This window comes from Acomys russatus, chromosome 2 (assembly GCF_903995435.1).
Source record: "Acomys russatus chromosome 2, mAcoRus1.1, whole genome shotgun sequence".
Lineage (NCBI taxonomy): Eukaryota > Metazoa > Chordata > Mammalia > Rodentia > Muridae > Acomys > Acomys russatus.
In genome coordinates, this window is record NC_067138.1 from 25,641,695 (window position 1) to 25,666,539 (window position 24,845).

Genomic DNA, 24,845 nt, shown 5'->3' on the forward strand with positions numbered 1-24,845 from the left:
GATAGAAATGCATGGAAAATTACCAAATTCATTCTATGAGGTCATAGTCTCATTGATACTTAAACCTCACAAAGACTCAACAAAGAAAGAGAATTTCAGACCAATTCCTCTTATGAACATCGATGCAAAAATACTAAATAAAATACTTGCAAAACAAATACAAGAACACATCAAAGATATCATTCATCATGACCAAGTAGGCTTCTTTCCAGGTGTGCAGGGATGGTTTAATATACAGAAATCCATCAATGTAATCTACCATATAAACAAACTGAAAATAAAAAACCACATGACCACCCCTTTAGATGCAGAGAAAGCATTTGATAAATTCCAACACCCATTCATGTTTAAAGTTTTAGAGAGATCGGGGATACAAGGCACTTTCCTCAACATAATAAAGGCTATATACAGCAAGCCAATAGCCAAAATCAAAGTAAATGGTGAGATACTCAAGGAAATTCCTCTAAAATCGGGAACAAGGCAAGGCTGCCCACTCTCTCCATATCTCTTCAATATAGTACTCAAAGTTCTAGCCAGAGCAATAAGACAACAAAAGGAGATCAAGGGTATCCAAATGGGAAAGGAGGAAGTCAAATTATCCCTATTTGCAGATGATATGAGAGTGTACATAAGTGACCCTGAAAATTCCCCCAGAGACCTTCTACAGCTGATAAACACCTTCAGCAAATTAGCTGGATACACAATTAACTCAAAAAAGTCTATAGCCTTCCTATACATAAATGACAAGCTTGCAGAGGAAGAAATTAGGAAAACCACACCCTTCACATTAGCCACAAGCAATATAAAATATTTAGGAGTTACTCTAACTAAGCAAGTGAAGGACTTGTTTGAAAAAAATTTCAAAACTCTGAAGAAAGAGATTGAAGATGACCTGAGAAGATGGAATCATCTTCCTTGCTCATGGATCGGGAGAATTAACATAGTAAAAATGGCCATCCTACCAAAAGCAATCTACAGATTCAATGCAATCCCTATCAAAATACGTACACAATTTTTTAAAGACATTGAAAGGTCAATTCTCAACTTCATATGGAAAAACAAAAAACCCAGAATAGCCGAAACAATTTTGTACAATAAAAGGTGCTCCGGAGGAATCTCCATACCTGATCTCAAACTGTACTATAAAGCAATAGTAATTAAAACAGCATGGTACTGGCATAGCAACAGGCTGGTTGATCAGTGGAATAGAATCAAAGACCCAGATATGAATCCACACACATATGGTCACTTGATTTTTGACAAAGAAGCCAAATCCATTCAATGGAAAAAGGATAGCATCTTCAACAAATGGTGCTGGTCTAACTGGATGTCTATGTGTAAAAAAATGCAACTGGACCCATATTGGTCACCTTGCACAAAACTCAAATCCAAGTTGATTAAAGACCTCAACATAAAACCAGAGACACTAATCAGTTAGAAGAAAAAGTGGGGAAGAGCCTGGAACATATTGGCACAGGAGACAACTTCCTGAACAGCCCAGGCCTTAATGTCAACCATTAATAAATGGGACCTCATGAGGCTGAGAAGCTTCTGTAAGGCAGGAGACACTGTCAGTAGAACAAAGTGACAGCCTACAGACTGGGAAAAGATCTTCACCAACCCTACATCTGACAAAGGTCTAATATCCAAAATATATAAAGAACTCAAGAAATTAAACACCACAAAACCAAATAACCCAAGTGAGAAATGGGGCTTGGAACTAAACAGAGAATTGTCAACAGAGGACTATCAAATGTCTGAGAAACACTTAAAGAAATGCTCAACCATCTTAGTCATCAGGGAAATGCAAATCAAAACAACTCTGAGATTCCATCTTACACCCATCAGAATGGCTAAGATCAAAAATTCAAGTGACACCACATGCTGGTGAGGATGTGGGGAGAGAGGAACACTCCTTCATTGCTGGTGGGAATGCAAACTAGTACAGCCATTTTGGAAATCTATCTGGTGCTATCTTCCAAAAATGGGAATAAGGCTTCCTCAAGACCCAGCTATCCCACTCCTTGGAATATACCCAGAAGATGCTCCAGCACACAACAAGAATATTTGCTCAACCATGTTCATAGCAGCCTTATTTATAATAGCCAGAACATGGAAACAGCCTAAGTGTCCCTCAGTAGAAGAATGGATAAAGAAACTTTGGTACATATACACTATGGAATACTACTCAGCTATTAAAAACAAGGAATTCCCGAAATTTGTGGATAAATGGATTGAGCTAGAAATGATCATAATAAGTGAGTTATCCCAGAAGCAGAAAGAATCAAATGGTATATACTCACTTATATCTGCATACTAGCCCAAGGGGCATGTCCCACGAAAGCCTTCACTTACCAGGAAACTGGGACAGAGGGGAGGACATCCTATTGGGACTCTAAATGTGAGAAGCATGGGAGAGTAGCAAAGTAGAAGGATCCAGAGAGTCCTAGAAACCTACAAGTATAACATTATGATAGGCAGATTTGGGTCCAGTGGTCCCGCTCAAACTAAGGCACCAGCCAAGGACAATACAGGCGGTAAACTTTAAACCCCTACCCAGATCTAGCCAATAGGCACAACATTCTCCACAGTTGAGTGGAGAGTGGGGTATGACTTTCTCACGTACTATGGTGCCTCACATTTGACCATGTCCCCTAGAGGGCGAGACCTGGTGGCACTCAGAGGAAGGACAGCAGGTTACCAAGAAGAGACTTGATACCCTATGAGCATATACAAGGGGAGGTAATCCCCCTTAGGAACAGTCATAGGGGAGGGGAATAATGGGAAAATGGGAGGGAGAGAAGAATGGAAGGATACAAGGGATGGGATAACCATTGAGATGTAACAAGAATAAATTAATTTTAAAAAAAGGACAAAAAATGTATATGTAAAAAATAATTAATTTAAAATGGGCAAAAATATTACAAAAATGCTGAAGCAAAAGGATTTGTGGCTGTGGAGCCTCACACCTCCCTATGCCACTTCTCACTTTAATATGGATTTGGCTTAGGAGCCATTTCATTTTAGGTTAGAAATGTCTTTGCTTTTTAAAAATCAATGCAAATTCAACACTGCCTCAGTATAGAAGAGCTTGTTTTCCTTCTTAGATCCATATTTTTTACAAAGCAACATGAAGGAAAAGGAAAACAATCACTCTCTTTTCTTTTTTTAAATGCTAGAGTTGAGAACAAAGTCTTTCCCTGAAGGCATGTCCATTTAGAGCATGAGAGAGTTAAATCTGTGTATTATGGAATGTGGGATTATGGAGGGCTTTAAAGGAAATTATCAATATTAAAGTTCAAACTATTATATGGCAAAAATGCATATAAAAGATGCTGATTAGATACGTAATTTGGTAACGTGTCGTAAAGAGTTTTTATAAGATGGTTTCATTGGTGAAGACCTTTTAAATATTTTGTAACATTAAAAACCATAGGCTCTCGTGCTTTCAATTGTTTGTAATTAGTTTTATTTTCTGCTTTGGCTTTGGCTTTGCCTTCCACTCTGCAAAGTTGCATAGAAAATATATACATGTGAGCATAGCTTAAAGAATTCTCAGAATTAGTTCTGTTACAGAAACATATAATACTGGATAAAATTTCAAGTAGCAGCCAGTGTAGAATTCAACAATATTTTTTGAAACTATTATAAAACACTTTGAAAGCATAGTTTTGAAAATAGTAATTTTATTCTGTGCAAGATGTGCAAGAAAGGCATGTATGTGTGTATTTAGGGAGTGCACGTGTGCAACCAGATTCTTCAACATACAGATGGAAGGTTATATTGATTTCAGTAAGGACCAGAACATAATGGTAACATGAATAACAGATAATAGCATCTGGCACTTTAAAAATTTTAAGCCCTGAAATCTTTGGAGAACTGACAGTTGAACGAAGCTGACAGCCCTAGTTATTTCTCAGTACTTTCCTTTTGAGATATTTTGAATTTTTTCCAGATTCAGGGTATTTTTTTTTAGAGGGCATCTGGACAGGCTATTTCGCTGAGAGAGATAGACAATATTTTCTGAAAATTACCACAAAAATTAAGCAACTGTTGTGCATATGAACTAGATAACAATGAATTAGAAGTAATCACTCAGTTTCTGGTGATGTGAGTGCTATGAGATAGGGGCAAATGGGAAGAGATAGTGTCAGGTCTTCAGACATTCATGAAAAACTGCTGAGGTGTATGTAGCGTCCCTACGCAAGCACACCAAAGAGAACCTGTTCCTTAGTCATGTCCTGGCGGTTTGCTAGGGCATCAGACTTTGGTCATCATCCTTGCAGCTCCTGAGGCAATGACAGCTTCCCACACCTTACCAAAATTATCTCCTCTTCCCTTTCCATTTCCTTTCCCCCACATCTTCTTTTACCCTTGGGAACCTTTCTTAATATCCCCTAAAAAATCTGTTGTGATGTTCTTTTTCCTTCCTTACTTCCTCCTCCTCCTCACCCCCTCCTCCTCCTCCTCCTCCTCCTCCTCCTCCTCTTCTTCTTCTTCTTCTTCTTCTTCTTCTTCTTCTTCTTCTTCTTCTTCTTCTTCTTCTTCTCCTTCTTCTTCTTCTCCTTCTTCATATATTTGCCTACTTTGCCTTTTGTCTTTGGTAATTCCAAGCTAATCACTTAATTTCTGTGATTCAAGGACCAACAACTATCCCTTCCTCTGTATCAATTCTTTTCTCTGGAAATGTTAGTAAACTTGTTCCACAGAGCTGTTGGGATAATATGAGATGGTATAGAAGGAGTCCTTGTTTTGTTGTTTTTTCTTACTGTGCATGATGTTCCTTTGATGTCTTCTAAACAAGGGTTCTGAATACAAATGACTAAATCCAAGTTATCTATCAAGCCTCATACTTGTTATCTTCAAGTGTGAAAACCACTCTCTGTTCATAGACCACCTCGGTACAGAAGAGGGAACAAAGAAGAAAGGTAAGAAACTGTACCAAGGACTCTCAATGATTGAAGGTCACTTTTGTGTGAGACTCTACTAACTATGAACAGCTATGAAAGAAGCACTTAGCTCACTCAGGAAAGCACTGGGAGTCTACAAACATGTAGTGGACTCTGTCAGTGGCACTGAATTGTGACATAGCTTCTAAATTTCGTATCAGAATACTCAGGTTGAAAACTGGAGGGTAAGACTGTCCTGTCAGATCAAAAATAAGCCATTCTGAAAGCTCAATTAAAGGACCGCTTCTTCTCCCTCCTGCCCCGTGTGTGTGTGTGTGTGTGTGTGTGTGTGTGTGTGTGTGTGTGTGTGTGTGTGTGTACGTGTGTGTGTACACATGTGCACAAAGAAATGAAACACTGTAACAAATATATGTTGAAGAAGGGAAAAACCCAGAACATTTGGATTCATACAACTACCAGAATGAATCCAAATGTTTCATTTTTAAATTTTGTATAAAAAACGTAAAGTAGAAATAGAATGTTGTTAGGAGACTCATTTTCTAACAACTGGGCTCTAAGATGCTAAGAAGGAAATGGGAGAAGTGGTAGTGTCTTTTTATACCCTATCTGAGAAGACAACCAACTCGAGGGCTCATTTGCTGCACTACTACTCAGGATCACATCCTCCTGGCTGACCCTGGGCAGCAAGATGGTAGGCAAGATTCTGGTACATAAACTGACCAGGGTTCAGTCAATCCGGACATGATGTTTATCTGTCAGAACATCTTTCATATAAGAATGATATGCAGTTATAGCTACTCTGCAAAGCACTATTTCCCTTAAAATAGAATGACTTCTATTTAGCCCATGTCCGCTCCCAGCACCCTGCCTGCTGCTACCTCAGCTCTACCAGTAAGGTGGGAGTAGGCTGTAACTTTGGTTCTTCTGTGTCCTCAGGATGGCAGTGGGAGAAGTTTGTAGTCACTACTGCAGACCAATATACTTCCTGTGACACTAAAAGCATTTGGGGGTGTGAAGCATATCAGATTATTTTGAGTTAGGGATATTGAACTGGTGAAGTCTTTGTAAAGATCTGAAAACCTCCAGCCAGTAGGGTACAGTGGTGTGAGTCTAATGGAATCGAATGCTGCTGCTGCTGCATGAGTCCACTCACTCCCCAGGTGGTGGTGCAGACTGGCAGGGATGGTGTGGACACAGGAGTCCTTGGCCAGGCTTTCTTCCAGATGGATGTCTCGGACCAGCACAGTGGGTCCCCGCTTGTGTTGCTCTTGCTTGTTTATTAAGAGAGGGTCTCACTCTGTAGACTAAGATGGCCTGGAACCCCTCGTCTTCCTGCCTTCGCTTCTTGAGTACTAGAGTTACAGAATTACAGGTATGTGGCCCATGCCTGGCTCTTTACCACAGCATTTAATGCATTTAATGTGAAGCCTTTGCTACACTATGAACAGGCCTGAGGTGAGGCCTTTTCCCCAAATATGTCTCCTGGACCTTAGTGCTTACCCTTGGAAGGGCTAGAGGAAACGTGTTAGAAGAAAGGAAAAAGCAACAGAGAACCTGCAAACCTATGGTCACTAACGTAGATGTTGATTCACACTCTAGAGATAGTAATAAAAAGTCAAGTCCTCCCGCTGCCCCCACTCTCTGCCCAACAAGTCTCTGAAACTCAAATAGCTGAATGAGATCATAAGTATTTCTGCAGCAAATAGTTATCTCAGCCCTTTAAACACACCACCTGGAAAAACATCAACAACATTTCTAATTAGTATCCCAATGCGATCTCCTATATTCATCACCAGGGTTCCCTTTGTAATTATGTAGGACCTAAGCATCTGCTCAGGCCAAGTCAATGGCGCACTCTACAGAAATGAGGAGGGCTGGATACTTCCTACCCTTGCACAACCCAGGCCCCTTTCAAAATAAGCAGGTAGACATTCATGTCTCGTGGACTTTGGGACTGCTTCCATCCAGATGACCAGTATACCTGACCTTTCAGTTACTCACATAACTCTCCATGGACATGCCCACACAGGGCCTCCAAGAAACCAAAGGCATGGTGTCAACACGATTTCAAGATCCTTATTGTCCCTGACTGGCTTTCACCCTGGAACTCTGGCTCAAACTGTGTTAATGAGTTGGCCTTCTACTGTTGACCATTGCATTGCCCTGCACAGGCCGTACATCTGCCACCACTGTGTGGATGGCATGCACTACAATATGTTAATCTAGGCAGATGATCTGAAAGGTTGAGTTCATTCATCAATTTCTTCTGAAATTTAAAAGCATTACTTTATCATGATCTAAAACAAGGCATAAGGGCTGAGGAGATGGCTCTTGCTGTTCTTCCAGAGGACCCAGGTTCAGTTTGCAGCACTCATATGGTGGCTCACAATTGTCTATCTGTTCCATGGGATCTGACCCCTACTTCCAATGTTCATAGGCTCAGGCATGCATGTGGCACACATGAATAAATGCAGGCAATTCATTCATACACATAAAAACAAAATGGAAAATCTAAAACAAGGCATGACACTTTTTGTGGAGACTGGAACATGAAAGAAAATTCAGGGGAGAAATCTAGTTGACAGACACATTGATACAATACCTCTTTTTCCTCCTCTGTCTTCCCATGGGTTTTGCTATAGTTGATGGGCACATTCCAGCCTTCTTGGTCACAGAGAGCCTGATAGAAGGCAGCATTGACCAGAAGGCTGCTTGCTTTGAATGGGGAAGAAGATGGGGTTGTAACTGTTGTGTGAGAGGAAGCTGGGGGTATAGACTTGTCCAGGATTCGATTTTTTTTCATGCTTAAGTCCAATGTGCCATTTTCATCCACTTCTATCTCAGCTCCCTGATAGAGAACAGAAACAGAAACAGAAAACATCTCAGCAGTTTGCAGTTAGAGCCTTGCCATGTGGGGCTTTTAAGGGATAATTTAAAATGTAAGCTTTTATGGAAGTATGTCTGCTTTTAAATCCAGCTTTCTGATTTGCATTGGGTAACATTCAATTCTTAGCTAGACTTTAAAGAACAGTCCCATTAGTGTGCTTCATACTTCTGGGTTTAAACAAAGTAAGCTTAATATAAATAAGATGCATTGGCTAAAACAGTTTTACGTACTTGCACATTGTTAAAGTTATCTTCAAAAATCTTTTCTACCCAATAGGAAGATCATTACAAACTAATCATTTCCAACATCAATATTTGTATTTAGCAAAAGTGATGCATAACTTCCCAACACCCTGAATCACAATATAAATCTAGCATTATTAATATGCATATGTGAGCAGCTAATGAGAATTTTCTGGACTATTGTAGGAGTAAGAACGCAACATGCACCCTAGACCATCTGAAGTGGAGATGCTTTATTAAACTGTGGTGGGTGGGAAGGGAGAAGTGCTCTGTGCAAACCGACTTCACCCTGGGGACTTGGGTTTCAGTTCTATAAAGAGGATTTGGAATGAAGGTGTTTGGTTTTTACTGCTTCATGTGAGACTTAATAGTGATGAGGCTCTCCAAGCCCACCCACTTTGGGATGCCTTTGGCCAAGCTATTCATTGTTTCTAAGGAGTAGCCTCTCACCACATTTGGGGGTAGACACCATGGAATACTGTGGCCTGGTTTTTCTTCAAGATTTGCATTGTAGGTGGCTTTTGTCAACATTACCAGAAGAGCTCCCCAAAGATGAAAAAACATGCCTGTTAACTTTGCAAATGGACCAAATAACCTTGCTGTTATTTCTACATCATACACCAATTTATAGCTAACTTCTTGACAAGATTTTGACTTTACCATTTTAGTTGACAAAAGAGAAGTCTTTTTGATTATGCTATCAAGATCTTTAAATTCCACAGTCACCAAACACTACCCAGGGTGTTTTATACTGCCCTTCTCGTGCCCCTCTTCTAAGGTCACCATGATACCTTGGCTACTCAGGCGGGGACTGCTGCTTGTGCTGGATTGAAAAATAAAAATCCCTCTTCTTTTTGTTTGTTTTACCTGCAAAGTTCCCATCTAGTCTTTCAGCCCATCAGCATTTACGGGAGGTAAATACACTTCTAACATGGCAGACTAAGATGCTTTGGCTGTATCTTTCTGTCCTTTTTAGCAAATAGTTTAATCTCCTGTGATAGTTTTAAGCCCTGAATTTGACATTACAGCTTATCCGGGATAATAACATAGTAACCACAGCATCTTATGCCATCTGTATAATATCAAATACATTTTTATACCAGCATTAATAAACCTCGGTTACCAAAAACTCAAGATATTAACCATTTCAGTGCCACCAGACCAATTTTTCTATGAGCTCACAATACATTCTGCCAGTTGGGCATCAAAGCAATTTTTTTGTTTTGTAGCTGATGTGTAACTATAGCAATGAAACAGAGCAATAGTAATCAAGTTTAATGGCCAACGTAAAGTAAAATGCTAAATATTGTAGTTGCTGACATTTTTCATAAAAAATTAAAAAAAACTTGGGTTAAGGCTGCACAACCAACATTCACATAAAATTCCAGACCTCTGTGACAGATGGCTTAGGAAAAAGAAGCCATGTGACTGGGCTGCAGAGTTTTATAGTGCAAAACCCATAAATAGTGCAGATTCAAGCTCTGAAAAATACCAACTATTCCAAGAATAAAGTCTCTCATATACATATATATGTGTATTTTAGTTTTGATAGAAATATTCCAAATACTATTTAAAATTTAGAGAATCTAGGAGCAATTATAATTATTTGTCTTGCATAATTGGGGTTGATTAGAAAAATCTGACTCCTAATGTTTGAAAGAGGTATCCCAGCCGGGCACTTGACTTGGGGAAAGGCGATGCTGTGTGCTGGGGACAGGAGTACAGATGGGTTTTAAGTAACTGTGCAGATGCATCCAACAATGACACTGTAGCAGAAAAGGCCTTTTTACCCACGATGGGGTTCACACATTAACAGCATGTGTTGTATTCAGAGTACTACCACAAGGCATTGTTTTTTCTGTTTTGATCTCCAAATGTCAGCACAGAAATTTGGGTGGTAGGAGAGGCTTGTGGAGAGGCAGGGCCAGAGGTGCAGCTGAGGTGGTAGTTCTCTCTCACTCCTTCTAACACTTAGATTTCTGAAGTGCTTTTTGGGATCCTTATTTTAAGTATTTATACTTTCGGCTTCTTGTGACTGGCTGTGTACCTTTTAGCTTAGGAGGAACAACACAAGGCATCTATTGATGCTGCCTTTGAGCTACTGATCTTACTACTATGGGCCTCTTCATTGTATTACTGAGGGCACGTACAATAAGACCACAATTCTACAGTGCAGAGAAGAGAGAAACTAAAAAACAGATTGTTCTGGCTTTCAAGGCCATTCTTTATGGATAATGACTTGTAATGAAAGGTAACAAGTTTGTTATCAATGATGGGCAAGCTGAAAGTTTACAGACCTAGTGACTGTACTCTTCATCTCTCCTAGAAGATAAATAGTGACCTAGGTGTCCAATAGTGGGGACAGGATTAATGTAACCATGGCACTTCTGATAACTGGGATACTCTCTGGTCAGTGAGACAATCAACAGTTATAAAGTGCTGAACACAGAAGCCATGCACACTCAATTCCTACTCAGCAGTGACAAAGTCCTACTCCATCAGGGTGACAAAAATGTGGAACCTGTTTACAACTCAGAATTACTCAGTTCAGAGAAGTGACTAACCCAAGGTGTGAAATTCAAATTTAGGAATACCTTCCCAATTTCTAAGCCTTGTTCAAGCAAAAACAGGCACTCTGAACTTGAAATCATAGTCTATCAAGTTCCTGGTGTTTTGACAGTGTGTGAGCCACGAAGCAGTTTAGAAAAGAACTAAGGACTGTGTGAATTCAAATTCCACTTTCTTTTTCTGCAACTATAGCTGTGCCACTCAGAGAAAATTATTCAACATTTCTGCACCATTTCTTCTTCCACTGCAAAATGGGAAATTACTATCCGTGGCAGATTCTTTAGGAGGATTTAAAGAGATCCACATGGTCAGAGAGTACATGAACAGTACCTAGGACACAGTAGGTATTCTATAAATCACAGCTCCCAAGGAGACATAGCCCTAGGCTACTCTTCAAAGGGCTAAAGAATCAATCTTCTATATATTGACTTACTTTGAGACAGGATTTTGCTCCATTTTCCAGGACGGCTTCAAGCTCATGGCACTCTGTCTCAGTCTCTCTGGTGCTGAGGTTACAGGCTGAACCACCACGCCCAGCTAGGAGCCAGTTAGTACACATCTAATTGCAGTACAGGTATGTAGCCAGTTCCTCACGGTCCCTACCTTGAGAGCCCCATCACTGGTCCCTCACAGTGTATGGTACAATGTGTTCAGATGTTAAAACCTGCTTTGGGCTCTAACTACCCAGAGTCCATTGGGGCATTCCTGTGAGCAAGCAGAACTAATGGCATGTTGTTTCTAGGCCTTGTTCAAGCAAAAACAGACTTTGAACTTTAAACACTTCAAGTAAGTGTCAATTTTTGTTTTACTTTAAGGCACATTGTGCATATGTCATTTTGTCTAAACAGGTGGGGAAAATACCAAAACAAATAACAGAATGCTTGGCAGGCAGTAGTGATGAGGATAAAGATAGACTTGAAGCATGTTCCACCTCTACGGATTAGAATGGGAGGAGGGAAAGTGGGCTGCATCTGCCACAGGCTGGCACAGCTCTCGCGGGGCACTGACAGAAAGAGCCCGGCATTCCCAAGATACTCACTCTTTGTCAACCTACACTCATGGCTCTATCTCTACCTGGAGTCACAGTGGGTGTGCAAAAGGACCTTAAGAGGCGTGATGCTGCCACTATATGCGTTGCAAAATTCACATTTATGTCAAATTAAAATGGAGGTTCTGTCTCTTAGAACCAACAAAAGTACGGAAATCAAAGGCAAGCTAGTATTTCAGATAAAATTACCTTTTAGTCTTTATGATGTTCATTAAGAACTATACATAAAATTATTCTTTCCTTTCTTAATTCCTTAAACTGCATATAAGAGATCTGGTGGTACAAGCACATTGTTCAGAGACAAGATGGTATTTTAACAAAAATAGTTCTTTCTAAAATCCAAAATGTAGTGGACTGTGATTTGAAAAGTGACAAGTCATGCTAGACACAGCTTGCTGTTCTCTGCACAGAAATGTACCTTTGTTTGTAGAGAACACTGGTGACCCTTATGAAAGGGTTTTTGGATTTCCAAAGGGGTGGAGACCCACAGATTGAGAAGCATTGGTCTATCCAGGGTGCTTAGACCGCACTTGACAAGATGGCTCATATACCGACACAACTATGGAGTAAGAAAACCTGCTTTGCTGCATTTGCTTCCAAATATGATACTTAGGAGATCTCATGAGCATAAACTTTCAGAAATAAAGATATAACAACCTGTGATAAAGGGAAAAACTCAAATCTGTGGGAGGAAGAATTCTGCTGACATGACATTGAAAGATGGCATCCAATCCCATGTTTACTGGCAACAACAAAGCCCTCACATCCAGCATGATTTTCTTAGTTCCATGTCTGAAGGGTTAATTAACTTGGCATTTTTTCCCTAAAAGAGTTGTTTTGGTAAATTAGTGAGACTCAGTTCTCTTTTGAGAACACAAACTCTGATGAAGACAGAGTTCTGCCTATTGGAACAGGTGCGTGGCAATGTGCACAGCCAGCTATGCAGGTCAGCAGTGCTGGTCAGTGAGGCTGGGGGAGCCATAGTTGTCCCATGTTAGCAACTACTGTGTGGGGGTACTTGCCATAGAAAAATGTTTTCTAAGACCTCTGGCTCAACTGGCTCCCTGTAGACGCTCATCTGAGCCCTCTCTCTCTCCCTGTCCTTATCGTGGAGTTAGTGTTGAGCGGAAGGAGCTGTGTTAAAAGGAACATTATCTTGCGAATGCCAGGTCTGCTGCAGCGCCTCACTGACAGCAGAAGTGGACAAACAGACATTAGAAAGGGACTCTTTGTTTTTTTTAAGTGTAGAGATTGAGCAGATTTTTTTTTCTGATCAGAACTGTGTTTTTTAAGAGAACAGACTGACAAGAAAACACCACTCAACTGTTAGTCATCTCTGTGATACCTGCTTGACCTCAGCAATTTAGTGGAACCTGGAGGATCTTAGGGTGAAAGGAGCCGTCTGGGGAGCAGGAGAACACGCACATGGGCACTGTCATGCTGCTTCAACCTGAATACCCATGGTGGCAGACCCCATTTTCTACAAGACAGCAATTTAGTCAAGTGGAAAATGCTAGAAAGAAAGACATTGGAGTATTCCTAGAACCACCAGGTACTTCTATAACATTTTAAAAAGGAAAAACAAAATAGATCTGAAAATATCAATTTAAAAATAAAGTTGTGTTTCAAAATCCCAGAAATTCTTTTCCTGTTTCAGTTATTTGTGACTGGCATTATATACTCATACAGTTTGGTGTTTTCTTCTCCGTATTTTCACAGATATTTTTTCTTTGTTTAAGAACCTCATTTGTTTAAAGATTGTTTTTGAGTGGATTTTGGCAACCACCTCTTCCTGGGGTTTACTTGGCTCGGCTTTTTCCAGAAGCTAATTCTGATTCTTCTGTCAAATGCTTGGTGGCACTGTGTTACCTGCTCTCCTGAAGGCAAGCAGCTGACCACACAAGCATGGGGCTGCCCTTAAAGGGGCATTGCACAGGTTTCAGGGTCTGAGATTGACTCGAGAAATCTTCCATTTTAAGCAGGGGTGTCTGGACACTCTATATCGGCAGGTTTCTAGACTTGTCATCTCGGTAGGTTTTAAATTCTTTAAGTGAGCCTTCTGTGTAAATAGGAGCTGCTGGCTCCCAGTGTGAGAAACACTGAGCCTCTGTGGCCCACTGGGCTTCAAGTACGATATGCTCTTGTCATGAACAAGACACACAGAGACTTTATGTGCATTCATTAAGTTGTCGTGAGTATGAATATGTATTTGTCACAGTTGGAAAGGAGAGGCTATGGGAAACATGATTAATCTCACGGGAAACATTGTGTTCACAAAGGTCCCACAATTTGATTGAGGAGTGAATACTTAAGTCCTTGAGGCTCCTCACTCACTGTGTCTGTAGTTGCTGTGGATCTTTTGAGAACACTACAACCTAGAAGTCTTCATGCTAGGAGGTGCTGCCATGTGAGGCACAGTTTCGCGGTCAGTTTCAAAAATGTTCCACCAGCCACTGTTTCTAAGTAGCTCTGATCTGCAGACAGTGAACCGCTTCCACAGTACAGATGCATTTTTAACAGTAACTCTCTTTCCTGATGAAACTCACCTCAATCACTGCCACCAAGATAAGCACATTTCTTTCCCGAACCCACTGAGAGTTCAGTCCCTACCTCGGAAGGGAGCAGGGGAAGTGAGTGAATGTGGCGAGGCACATGAAAGGCACTCGATTCTCAGGGCTCCCTCGCTGGCCTGTCTTCCAGGCTCTTGGCCTGGCTTACCTTGGCATGCAGGCTGTGTGGTTTGTTGGAGAGGATGTCGGTGGCTTCCCTGCAGCGGGTGGAAAGGTTCAGGATAGCAGCAGCTGCTGCTATGTGGGTGTCTTCACTGCACTGACCATGGCCGTAAGAGCTGGCACGGACTGTGCTCTGTGTGTGGGCGCCAGCACTAGGCAGCTCATTAGGAAATTTCACTGGATTTGAAAAATGCTTTGCTGTTGAAGAGAGATTTGATTAGCAATTGCATGTACATGGTGGCTTCAGTCATCAAAGAGTTTTTTTTTTAAAGACAGAACTTCTTTCATTAAAATACTCAAAGAATAAATTAAAACAGAACCATTATCTCTTAGTATATTCAGACAGGTTTTAGCAAGGTTCACAAAGCCGAGGATGTCAACCTTGAAAGATGCCCATTTTCTTAATAGTTCTTTTATTTTCACTACAGGTGACAGAAAGTCCCAATATATGGGAGGTGCATTGGCAACACATGTGTAAAAATGGAGATTAAAAACCAAACCAAAACAAAAGATGAGCAAAGCCCATCACACACTGCAAACAGCTCAGGATGGGTATATGAGCAAGCTGAACATGCTGAAGACCATGACTCATGGGTGGGGCCAGGCACCTTTCAGGGGCTGCTCACATTGCTCAAACACACGTTGCACTGTTATTACTCAGAATGCACGGTCAGTCTGCACTCAATTGGGACAGAGTCCTCAGCGATTGATCAGAGGAAACAGAAGGCCTGGTCTCAACATGAAGAGAAGGGCCATTCAGTTACCAAGGCTGACTTCTTATGTTTTGTTGTGGGCATCATGGCTTTGCTGGGGAACACAATTATGTGAGTTTCTCTTCGCTGTGGGCTGTTTATGAGCGTCACTCAAGGTTATGGGAGAAAAACACAGATGTTTACAAAAAGTAAAGATACAGAAGCACTTAGCTATTAGTTTTGCAGTAAATGTTGGTTGTTTTAAAGATTTGTTTATGTTTTTATAAAAGAGATTATTGAGTCTTATTCCTGTAACTACATGAAAATGAAAATGTTATTAACTCTAATATGGTTTTGACAATCAATAACCAAACAATTAAATTCTACAGTGCATTCTTAATCCACCTTCATGCAAGTTAAGTATATATACACATATATACATTGTACATATATCATAAAAATATTTACATGAACTGAACTGCTAGCTAAAATATTATGTATGTACATAATTTTTCTGAGTCAAACAAGTTGTCAATGGTTACTCAGGTTTGCTGGGACCTCTTCTGAACAAGAGTAGACCGAATTCTTTTTAATATACTCATCAATGATGAACAAATTCTTTTCAAGTTTGCTGACCTCTTTAGGGTGGGGGATACAGGGTGAAACCCCAGACTTTGCATATGTAACATATGTAAGCAATTGCTCTGTCTATGAGCTCCATCCCTGTCTCATTGCCAGGTTTTAGGTGGCCTTCTAGGTTCCTGCAAGTCTGGGTCAACATGACACAATGAACAAACAAAAAAGATGCTCACTCCATTCAGGTGTAATGTCTGAGTGATCCATAAAATTTTAAGGCTGTAAGAAATGTATGGCCCACATAGGACTCCAGGTGGGCACTTGCTTCTTATTGAAGGTCCATTATCCATCATTTTCTGCATTTGTTTTGAACTCCTACTTTTCATCTCCCCATTAGCATACTTAAGAGAAATGTGTAAGAAAGACCATCAAGTCTTAAACATTGCACAGCCATTCAGTTCATTCAGTCTTCTCTATGGATTAATGAGAATTCTATTTAACCTATTTTAAAGGTTTCTATATTAATTAAAATTTCAATTTATTAGCAAACATTTTGACAGTTATATTTTGATCCTAGCAAATTCCAGATTCCTGAATTGAGTGTCTTAAAAATTTCAGTTTTCTCTACCTTCAGTCTGGTGGCTTTTGTTGATTTCAGTAATATTTTAAATTGACATATTTCATCTTATTAGATTGCCACAACCACAACATGAATTAAAATAATATAACAGCTGTCAAAGCTTTCAATCTATTAATCACAATTCTAATTATTTCTTTAGCACTCTTATATTTAGATTCAATAATGACACTATCTGTGAAATGACTAATAACTTATAATATTTCTTTGATAAAAAAGACTAGTAAAACAGTTAACTTACTTATTTTACTATTCTTTCCTATCAGCTCTAAGGAGCACACGATGAATTTGAGGAAATAGCCCCCTACTATACAAGATGCATTTTGGTGTAATGGGTGTTAGGATTTGAATTTGAAGCTTACATTCAGGAAATGGTGGTGATTTTTGTCCTTGCCCTGTTTGGAGGAGAGGACGTTTACCAAATACTTGTGCATCAAAACTGGCATAATCAAATGGTACTTTCCCACACTTCTCTTGTTTTGATGCAGTAGCTCTTGGAGAAGTGATGGCTTGTGAGCGGAAGTTGAATTCAATTTGCTTCACCAAATTCGTCCTGGTAAGAATAAACAAGTAGTTTTTAAAAAATAGAAAGAAACTGATGGTCACGATTCAGTTCACAGAGACACTACCCAGCATTTAGAGAAGATGTGCCTACAGGAGAGCAGAGGCTCTGGGAGGCAGTGAGATGGGGATGCTTTCGGCTGGGTCTGGCTATGCTCCTGCTTCATGTTCTGTGTTCAAATTTGCCACCAGTAGAAGAGGGACATTCAGTCCTTATGCACTGACAATGTATTGACATTGTGTATTAAATTGTCATTATTTCAAGATGTATCTAAATTACAATATTATTATATTCATGACAAGTTTAATATAATTATTGCATTCCAAATGTGAATGAGAGAGTCCTATAGGTTTTTTTTTTTGGTGTGTGTGTGTGTGTGTGTGTGTGTGTGTGTGTGTGTGTGAAATAAACAGGAACATGGGAGCTATGGAACCAGTTCTGGCCAAAGAAAGTAGAATTTTATTTAGCTGTGGTCTATGTGTCCAAAATCAGAAACACACCATTCAGGATGTTTAGAATAAAAAATATTTTTCTTTTTCTTTTACAACAAATAACAATTTTTAAAATGTTGATGATATATTGTGGACTGGGTAAAACATCTCAAATGGCACATTAAAAATATACAAGGGATTTGGTTTCTTGATGAACACCAAGTATCTCCTTTGTTCTTTCAGCTTTTCCTTCGAGGCCATCTCTGTTCCTTTATGACTCTACTGTACTACAGCTACAATACCAGGCTGGGATTCAGGCAGGTAACTTATATCTTCTTCCGCATCATCCCCTCCAGTCTCGCTAGACTTACTCTCATTCCTGATGCAGCTAGCAGCCAATCCAAACAGCCCCCCTCCATCCTGTAGAGACTACACCTCTCGGTATGGACCCCGAGTCCTTCCAGTTCTTCTCTAAAATCACTCGCAGACTTTCCTTCTAAATCAGCTCCATTCCTCTGTGACTCCTGCCACTCACAGAAGAACTCTACCAGGGATTCTAGAGGCACTGCACTTGGCTTGAACATGGAATATGCAACAGAAACCAAATAATGTAACACACACTCCAAAAAAGATGAGATCAGATATCTACACTAACATATCTAAACAGTCATAATTTCAGATGCTTAGATCCAAGTACACAACACAAACATGACAACCAAGACAATATGCCTCTTCCAGAAGCCAACAACCATATTGTAATAGGTTCACCAAAAAGCAATTTAGGTAAAGAATAAGACAAGAGCTTCAAAATAGCAATTATAAATACATTTAAGGACCTTAAAGAGTATATGAATAAATTTCATAATGAAGACTATAAGAAACAGTGACAAACAGTTTAATGAGGTAGTGAAAATATTTTAAGACATGAAAATGAAATTTAACAAAGAAACATAATTACTAAAGAAAACTTAACTAAAATAATAGTGCAAATGGAACACATAGACAATCAAAAACAAACAAACAAACAAACAAAAACACCACCCTCAGAATAATACCTCATAGATTTAAAACATTGAAAAGTGAATCAATATCAGAGCTCAAAGACAAGGTAGAAAAAGTGTGTGTCACATTTAAAAACATTCCATGTTAAAACAAACAAACAGCCATAAGCATCCAGAAAATCTTGGAAACCATGGAAAGATCAAACCTATGAAAAATGGGTGTAGAGGAAAGATAAAAAACCCAAGTCAATGACACAGAAAATAGGTTTTTGTTTTTGTTTTGTTTTTTTTTTTGTTTTTTTTTTTAGCAAAATCATTCAAGAAAATATCCCTAATCTAAAGAAAGTTGCCTGTAAAGAAGCATATAAAACATAAAAGAGATAGAATCAGAAAAACAAACTTCCTACAACACATAATAATCAAAATACTAAATGTACAGAATGATTAAAGGATATTACAAGCTACAAGGAAAAAAGACTAAGTAATGTATAAAAGCAGACCTATCAGAATATCATCTGACTTCTCAGTGGAAACTGCAAGCTAGAATGGCCTGGACAAGCTCTGTGAGATCACATATTACAGGCTGGACTACTATACCCAGAAAAACTAACAATCACAATAAATTGGGTGTGTGTGTGTCATGATTAAAACCAACTTTAAGCAAATTATGTCTACCAATCCAGCTGTACAGAAACACTGAAGGAAAACTTCAGTCTGAAGATAAAAGTTCCTTACACACAAGAGGGCACAAGAACTAAATAAAGCAAGAACAGTTAATTCAAAGAGGATAAAAAAATCCACACAACAAAATAATGGTAGCTAATAAACAGTGATCATTAATAACTCTCAGTATTGATGGTGTCTATTCTTCAATAAAAAGACACAGACTAATAGGTTGGATTAGAAAATAAGATTCATCTTCTGTATCCAAGAAACATATCTTATCTTCAAGGATAGACATAACATTAAGCTATTTCAAGGCAATCAAATCAAGAGGCATGCAAGTGGAGCCATTTTAACATCTGACAAAACAGATTAAAAAGCAAAACCAATCAATCAATCAGTAGATATGGGAAAAGATACTAAATACTTATCAAAGGGAAAACTAACCAGGAACATACTGCAATTGTAGACATTTATGCATCAAACACAAAGACACCCAAGATCATAAAAGAAACACACCCACTATCACACACTGACTCTCACACAGTGATAGTGGGTGACTTCAATGCCTTAGTATCACCAATAGGCAGAACATGAAGACTAAAGCTAAGTGAGGAAATCTTTTAACTAATAAATATCATAAATCAAATGGACCTAACAGATATCTAGAGACCATTTCACTCAAACACCAAAGAACACAGATTCTCCTCAGGATCTCATTGAACTTTTTCCAAAAATGACTACATATGAGAACACAAAGCAAATCTCAGAAGATATAAAAAAATTGAAACATCACCCTGTATCTGACTACCATGGATTAATGCTGGATATTTACAACAGAAATAGTGGAACGTATACAATGTCATTGAAACTAAATAACAAACTATCGAGTGAAAACTGGGTCTATAAAAAAATCTATAACAAAATTAAAACCTTTTATAACTGAATGAAAATAACAGCCAACCCAAACATATGGGGCATGGTGAAGGTAGTTCTAAGATGCAAATTCATAACACTGTTTACATAAAAAATGGAGTGGTTTCATATTACTAAGTGACACGATTGAGAGCTCTGAAAAAAAAAAAAAAAAAAAAAAACAGAGAAGAAAGAATACCCAAAGGGGGTAGATGGGAAGAAGTAATCAAACTGAAATCAATAAAATAGAAGCAACAATAACAACACATCAATAGAAAGAATCAATAAAACCAAGAGTTGATTTAAGAAAAATCAGTAAGCAAATAAGCTAAAAGACACAAAGAGAGATTTAAAAACCCAATAGAATTGGAGATGAAAAGGGAAACATTACAATAGACACTGAAGACATTCAGAGAATCATACAGATATATTTTATTTTATTTTATTTTTATTTTTTATTTTTTGATTTTTTTAAATTTTATTTTATTTTTAAGCATCATTTTTTTTTTTTTTTGCATGTGGAATTGAGGTTTTCAGTACAGACATTGTGAGACGCACAGAGAATCTGAGTAATCAGCAGTACAGATATATTTTAAAAAGTTGTATTTCACCAAGCAGGAAAACTAAAAGAAATAAATTTCTTGATATATATGACCTACCAAAGTCAAGATAAAATAAACAATTTAAACACACCCATCACTCCTAGTGAAATAAAATCAGTAATTAAAAATCTGCCCCTTCCCACATTTCCCAATTCTCTAAAAAGTGCAGGGCCAGATACATACACCACAGAATTGTTCTAGACTGTCACAGAAAAACTAATGTCAATAATCCTCAAGTTACTCTGTAAAATAAAAACTGATGGTATATTTCCCAATTCTTTTTACAAATCAACATTAGCACATTTACCATACTAAAACCACACAAAGGCCCAGTAAAAAGAAAATTACAAACCAATATCCATTATGAATCTGAATGCAAAAACTCTCAATAAAATACTTGGAAATAGTTGAGTGGCGAGTGGGATATGCCTTTCTCATGTACTCTGGTGCCTCACATTTGACCATGTCCCCTGGAGGGGGAGACCTGGTGGCACTCAGAGGAAGGACAGAAGGTTGCCAAGAAGAGACTTGATACCCTATGAGCATATACAGGGGGAGGTAATCCCCCTCAGGAACAGTCATAGGGGAGGGGAATAAGGGGAAAATGGGGGCTGGGGGGAGGGAAGAATGGGAGGATACAAGAGATGGGAAAAACATTGAGATGTAAGAAGAATAAATTAATAATAATTAAAAAAAAAGAATACCAAAAGATTATCCACCACGATCAAGTTGACTTCATCCCCAAATTGTAGGGATAGTGCCATGTAAGTAAACTGATCAACAGAATCCAACACATACACAGACTGGGAGGGAAAAAAATGAACATCTCATTAGATGCAGAAAGGTATTTGAAAAAAATCTAACACACTTTCATAATAAAAGTCCCAGAGAGACTAAGGGTACCAGGATCACACCTTATCACAATAAAGATAATTTGCAGCAAGCCCACAGCCAGCATCAACTTAAATGGAGAGAAATCCAAAGCATCTCAACTAAAATCAGGAACAAGACAAGTATGTCTACTCTCTATATACCTACCTATTCAAAAACATTTCTTGAAGTCTTAGCTAGAACAATCAGACAACTCCAGGAGATCAAGGGGATACAGAAAGGAAAGGAAGAAATCAAAGTATCTTTATTTTCGGACTGTATAATTTTATGCATAAATGATCCTTAAAACTCCACCAGGAATTTTTTTTTTACAGATGATAAACACTAGCAAGGTACAAAATTAACTCACAAAAATGAGTAGCCTTTTGCACAAACAACAAATAGATTGAGAAGGACATCAGGGAAACAACACCTTTCACAATAGCTTCAAATAGTATCTTGGGATTTTTTTTTCACTTACAAATGAAAGTCTTGTATGATAAAAACTTTATGACATTGAAGAAGAAAACTGAAGACGACATCAGAAGATGCAAAATTATCCCATGCTCATGGATCAGTAGGATTAATATAGAGAAACTATGTTATTCTATGAACTATTCTATGAAAAGTAATTTACAGATTCAATGCAATCCCCATCAAAAATTCAACATGCTTCTTTACAGAAATTGAAAAAAAACTTCAACATTATATAGAAACAAAAAGAACACCGGAGAGCTAAAACAATCTTGAATTATAAAATTACTGGAGGCATCACTCATATTTCAAGTTGTAGTACAGAGCTGTAGTAATAAAAACACATGGTATTGGTATAATAACAGACACATTAAATAACCAAATAGAATTGAAGACCCAGACATAAGTCTACACACATACACACCTGATTTTTGACAAAGAAGCTGAAAATACAGACTGGACAAAAGATAGCATCTTCAACAAATTGTACTGATCAATCCAGATGGCTCTATGTAGAAGAATGAAACTAGAGCCATATTTAGCACCCCTTAGAACACTTAAGTCAAGTTGGACCAAGGACCTCAATGTAAGACCAGATACCTTGAATCTGATAAAGAGAAATTGTGGAGTAGGCTTGATCTCATTGGCTGAGAAAAGACTTTCTGAACAGGATACTAATAGCACGGGCACTAAGACCAACAACTAATAAATAGAATCTCATGAAGCTAAAGAGCTTTTGTACAGCAAATGACATGACAATTCAAATGAAGTGTCAGCACTTAGAATATGAAAAAAACTTCAGTAATTATACAACTGAAAAAGGGTTAATATCTAAAATATATGAAGGACTAAAACAAAACTAACATCAAGGAATCAAATAACCCAATTAAAAACGGTACAAATCTAGGAGGAAAATTCTCAAATGAGGAAACTTAAACTGAGAAACAGAATTTAAAACATCCTAGTTCATTAGGGAAGTGCGAATCAAAACTTTTGAGGTTTCATCCTATTCCATTGAGAATGTCCAAGATCAATAACACCAATAACATCACATTCTGAGGGAGATACAGGGAAAGGAGGACACTTATTCATTACTGGTGCAAGTGTGAACTGATACAACACTGTGGAAATCAGTACAGAGGTTCATTAAAACGCTCAAATCGTTGTTCCTCAAGTTCCTGCTCTATCATTTTGGGGAGGAGATCGTTCAAGGAAGGGGAAACAGAATATATTAGTATAAAGAGATAAATAATAAACTATAATAGAGGCTTAAGTTGAGAGAGGATGGGAGACCAGGGTAAAGGAGGGACTCTGGGCAGGGACAACTAACACTGAAAGTCATTTGAAAAGCCACATGGACACCTACTCCTATAGGAGCTTCCTAAAATATATATGACGCTATGAAAGAAATTTAAATGAAGTCACCATATGGTGCAGGAGACAATGCCCCAGTTAGACATCTCATACCGCAAAGTAAAATCTTCAGTGCCAGAAATGGGTCATATTTTGCTGAGTCATTAGCCAAAGGGTGCCTATAGACCACCCTCAGCACATACCACCCTGCACACCATCACTGCTTATTTCTAACTTTATAGTTACTCTCTACAACTTGTTTGTAAAACCTCTTGTCAATACAACACTTCTGTCTTTCAAAAATTGAGCTGGTGTCTAACTGTAAGTTTCTCTCCTGCATTCATTGTGCCAGGTACTCTGGACACTACCAGAGGACAAAAGTAATAGTATTCCCCAGCTATAAACCCTGCAACTGACATCAGTGACCTGCATGAAAGATACTGGTGAATAGTGGCACAAATGTTATGGGAATAACCAACTACATTTTGGTTTTAAGGCCCCCTCCATGAGATGGAACCCATTTCTGATTCTGCTAAAGAAGTCCATGTCAAATAATAGATTGGTCATATACCTAGGGGGAACATCTAATAATACTCTTATGTTAAAGGAACATAGCAATAAAGTGACCCATAATGATATACTGCTATATGATCTAAGGGTACATAGATCAGAGTATTGTTCAACACTCATCAGATTAATTTCTTTTTGCAGTAAATTGGAATTAACACAGAGACCCACACCTGGACAATGTGAAGAGAGTGAGAGACTATTGAGCGTTCAGTTCTAAAAAGAATGTTTTCATCAAACCTCAAGACTCAGGGATCCTACACTGAAGGGGAGGTGGAAAGATTGTAAGAGCCAGAGGTGGTGGATGACTCCATGGAAACTGTGTCTACCAGACACAACAGGACTGATGGCACATACGAATTCACTGAGAGTATAATAGCATGCACAAGACCTGCACAATTTCAAACTAGATAAAATCCCAGCACAGAGAAAGGGAAGTAGACAAAAGTCCCACATCCAATATAGGAACTATTTATAATTGATTCTTGCCGGGAAAGGGAAAATCAATTCTCTCCACTGGAGTGTCACTTGGTTTATAAACCACAGTCCATGACAGGCCTGATGCCTAGGAACAGTTAGTCAACAAAAAACAGACTCCATGGTATGTTGACTGTGTCCACAGCACACACATGTAATTCTTGTTTCATTTTGGTATTTTTTGTCTTTGTTTTGATTTTCATTTTTTGTTTTTTAGAGTGAGGTATTGGCATAAAATTATTGTGTAATTCAAATGCTGATTTCTGTACCTCCCATATCTGTTTCCAATCCTTGTTCTGAGACTCTCTTGTCTCAATGTTGTATAAACTCTGCTCCCCAGTTGTCCAAATATGCCAATCAAGCAGCTTATGGTGAGTCATTGAGCAGGAGAGAAAATAAGGCTGGACTTCCTGCCAGCCAGGGGAGGAGGAGTTAGAAGAGGAAGTAAGAGATTCAGAAAGGGTTTTGGCCACAGGCAGAGGTGCAGGAGAGATGAAGAAGATTCAGCCAGAACAAAGATGTAAGTAATTTGAGGATTTTGACAAAGATGGCATCAGGATAACAGGGTGGGTTAAGAACAGACTTAAACTGCTCAAGATTGTAAAGCCTTATAAACAAATATAAAAGAGTCTCAATTA

General features: G+C 38.6%; 1 protein-coding gene across 1 annotated transcript in view; it reads right to left on the reverse strand.

The window, feature by feature from the left end:
- St18 (ST18 C2H2C-type zinc finger transcription factor) overlaps positions 1-24,845 on the reverse strand; it is a 71,612-nt gene that overhangs the window by 28,983 nt on the left and 17,784 nt on the right. The window contains exons 6-8 of the mRNA XM_051159526.1: positions 16,655-16,845; positions 14,374-14,585; positions 7,513-7,758 (exon numbers count right to left, since the gene is read on the reverse strand). Of these exons, the coding sequence (XP_051015483.1) occupies positions 7,513-7,758; positions 14,374-14,585; positions 16,655-16,845 (649 nt within the window). The remainder of the gene's footprint in view (positions 1-7,512; positions 7,759-14,373; positions 14,586-16,654; positions 16,846-24,845) is intronic.